Source organism: Mustela nigripes, chromosome 12, assembly GCF_022355385.1.
Source record: "Mustela nigripes isolate SB6536 chromosome 12, MUSNIG.SB6536, whole genome shotgun sequence".
Lineage (NCBI taxonomy): Eukaryota > Metazoa > Chordata > Mammalia > Carnivora > Mustelidae > Mustela > Mustela nigripes.
The window spans coordinates 77942139-77945739 of record NC_081568.1 but is presented as its reverse complement, the minus strand read 5'-3'; the positions used below and the strand labels follow the sequence as shown (position 1 = coordinate 77945739).

The 3601-nt window shown below is 41.7% G+C and overlaps 1 protein-coding gene across 1 annotated transcript in view; it reads right to left on the bottom strand.

Annotated features, from left to right (window-relative positions):
- Positions 1-1538, bottom strand: part of LOC132027557 (protocadherin beta-18-like) — a 6055-nt gene extending 4517 nt beyond the window's left edge. Inside the window, exon 1 of the mRNA XM_059416360.1 lies at positions 7-1538. Coding sequence (XP_059272343.1) covers positions 7-1350 — 1344 coding nt within the window. The 5' untranslated portion in view covers positions 1351-1538. The remainder of the gene's footprint in view (positions 1-6) is intronic.
- Positions 1539-3601: the final 2063 nt, after the last annotated feature.

Here is a 3601-nt window from a genome sequence, read left to right as displayed (position 1 = left end):
CGGGGCGTTGTCGTTGACGTCGGACACGGTCACCGTGAGGTTGTGCTGGGTTTTCAGCCTGGGGGTTCCCAGGTCGGTGACGGTGATGGTGATGTTGTACTCGGCCTGGCTCTCTCTATCGAGGGGGCTCTCTGTTACCAGGGTGTAGAAATTCTTAAAGGTAGGCTTCAAGAGAAAAGGGAGGTCATCCTGAATGGAGCACACCATCCTCCCGTTGTCCCCAGCATCTAGGTCTCGTACGCTAAAAACAGCGACCACCATTTCAGGTGACGAATTTTCAGGTATGGGGCTAGTCAGAGATGTCATGACTATTTCTGGTGCGTTGTCGTTCACATCCACAACCCGAACTAAAATTGCTGATTTTCCGGAAAGGCTACCCCCATCAATGGCCTGGATATTTATTGTATATGATTGAATTAACTCGAAATCCAGAAGCGCTTTTAAATAGATTTCACCAGAAACTGGATGGATTTCAAATGTTTTCCGAATGTCTGTGGAGACGTGAGAAAATGAGTAGGATAATTCTCCATATATTCCCGCATCCAAATCTGTAGCAGACACCCTGACGACCAAGGAGTCCACAGGGCTGTTTTCTGGTACCTGAACCTCATAGACAGGCCTTTCGAACTCTGGAGCATTGTCATTGATATCTAAAACCAAAACACGAACCAGTGTAGTTCCAGACCTGGGCGGAGATCCACCATCTAAGGCTGTTAGCGTTAATCTAAACTCGGGCTCCTTTTCCCGATCCAGAGATTGGTCCAGTAACAGCTCTGGGAATTTTCTGCCATCATCACTGTCTTGTAATTCAAGGTGGAAATAAGGATTGGGACTTAATGTGTAGTTTTGGACACCATTCTTTCCTACATCCAAGTCCTGAGCACTGTCCATTTGGAATGGGGTTCCTGGAGCAGTAGCTTCTGAGATTTTCAGGATTATTTGCTTGTCTAAGAAAGCAGGGGTATGATCATTTATGTCTTTAACCCAAAGTTCAGCCTGAAAAAATTGTAAAGGATTTTCAAATAATACCTGGAAATGCAATATACATGGCTCTGTGAAATGGCAAAGTGCCTCCCGGTCCAGTTCCTCATTTAAGAGCAAGTTGCCAGTCTGCGGATCCAACTGTAAATACGGTTTATAATCGTCAAAGATGACTCTAGCCCCCCGTGCAACCAAGTCTTCCACAGCCAAACCTATTTCTTTCACCACATTGGCTATAACGGAGCCTATCTCCATTTCCTCTGCCACAGAATAGTGCCAGGGCTCTGAACACACCAAAGACCCTCCCAGGAAAACAAAGAAAAGCAGCACTTGCCTTATCTGCTGAGGGTGCCTCTCTCCTGGTTCCATGGCTCCTTAAGCCAAATGTGTTTCTGCAGAAATGTTTCAACTCAGTAGCCAAACAGCTCCTAAATTGCGCCTCTCATCTATTAGGCGGGACCACTGGGAATCTTTAGTTTTGTAATCCTGTCATGGATTACGGGGTGTTGTTGGCTCCCTAGCTTTCTCTTGAAAGCCTCTTTTCCCCTTCCTGCTTCTCCTATGCTCTCAGTTACACTGATTAATGGAGACCAGAGCATTGGATGGTACGAAAAAGTCCCCATCTTATCCTGCAGCGCCACCATGCGACTCTGCTGCATCTCAGGTTTTAAACAGTCAGATAAATTTGAGACAAAATACTAATTTACGTTGTGTGTTGATTAACTTAAATTACACTCTCTCCTATATTCTTATTTTCTGAGTTACATTCTCAGTAATATGTGATGCTATTATTATTCAGTCTTTAACACAATAAATCACAACCTGTTAGAGCTGTGGTGAATATAAAAATCATGTTTAAGATATAGCCCCAAGTTTAAATAAATTATGATCTCTCTTTGAAGACCATATATAAAACTAAAAATACTTAAAGGGACTCTTTCATGTAATTGACGTTATGAGCAAAATATTACCAGGAAATTGGAAAAGGGAACCAGAGATTTTAGTCTTCTCTAGCTATCAGCAAATACTCCTAGAAAAGACAATAAGGTCATGCACTTTTAACTGAACCCAGTATATGAAAATAGTTGTTTTGGGGTGACTGGACATTTCAAGCTGAGTAAATGGTACCATTTACTTAAGGACGCTCCATGGGAGACTTACCTGGCAGAAATAGAAAGTAAATGCTCAATAGTAGTGAATAAAACAAGATACGTCCAGAAAACTGAACAAACTAGACCCCAGTTTAGTTGTGGAAAATAAATCTATTTTGCAGACCTAGGCCTTCCAGAGGCATCATCATAAATATTTTATTCATCCACTCATTACCAGCCTAGCAAATATTTATTGATCATATACTTTGTGTTAGGAATGGTAGTGTTAGGGATAGAGTGGTAAGCAGTTTCTGTCCTGAGAGATGGAGGCAGAAAAGGGATTACATATTTAAAAATAGAACACAATGAGGGGTGCCTGGATGCCTCAATCAGTTAAGCATACAACTCTGGATTTTGGCTCAGGACAGGATCTCAGGGTCATGAGATCCAACCCTGAGTCTGCTCCATGCTGAGCATGGAGCTTGCTTAAGATTCTCTCCCTCCCTCCTCCCTTGCCCCTGCCCCCTAAAAATAAAAATAAATTAAAACTTTAAAAAATGGAACATAATTAATACTATGATAGCAAAAGATCATGCTATTCTAAGAGCATAGATAAGGGTCATCTAACCAGAATTTGGAAGTACAGAAAAAGACTTTTCTGGAACAAAAACTGGGTGTTGAAAAAAAAAACTGGGTGTTGGGTAAAATTTCCAGATAATCCCAAAATATGATTGTGAAAATTTGAGATGAGAGAAGTGTTTTTGGAAGAACTGAAATAGGAAAAATATGGCTGAGTCATAGAGCAAGAGGAAAGAAATAAGAACTGGGATTGGAGAGATAAGCAAATAATTATGTAAGGCCTTCCAAGGCATTTGGGACTCTACATCAATGAAAATGCAAGACGATTAAAGGCTTTTAGATAGAAAAGGAGATGACATTGACCTCAACTAGAAATGCAATAATAAGCTTATATTAAAATGATAAAGATACAGGATGTGATGACAGATTAGACACGGAGGGAGTGGAATAAGAAATGAAAAGAGGGGGGAAAAAAAGAAATGAAAAGAGGGGCACCTGGGTGGCTTGGTCATTGGCCATCTGCCTTCATGATCCCTGGGTCCCGTGATGGAGCTCTGCATCGAGCCCCGCATTGAGCCCAGCACTGAGCCCTGCATCTGGCTCCCTGCTCAGCAGGAAACCTGCTTCTCCCTGTACCACTCCTCCTGCTTGTGTCTACTTGTTTCTCCTCTCTTTCTGACTCTCTCTGTGTCAAATAAATAAAATCTTTAAAAGGAGGAGGAGAAGGGGAAAGAAGGAGAGGGGGTAAAAATGTACCTTTTTTTCAGGATTAGGGAACTGAGTGAGTGTTGGTGCTATTATCTGATAGAGGAAATAGGAAAAGGAGAAGAGAGGGGCAGGTATAGAGCAGGAAAGAGGTTTCGTTTTAAGGAATGGGCAATTTAAATTTAAAACGTGTCGAGTTTGAATTGTCCATAGAGTGTCCCATATAAATAGTTATATAAATGATC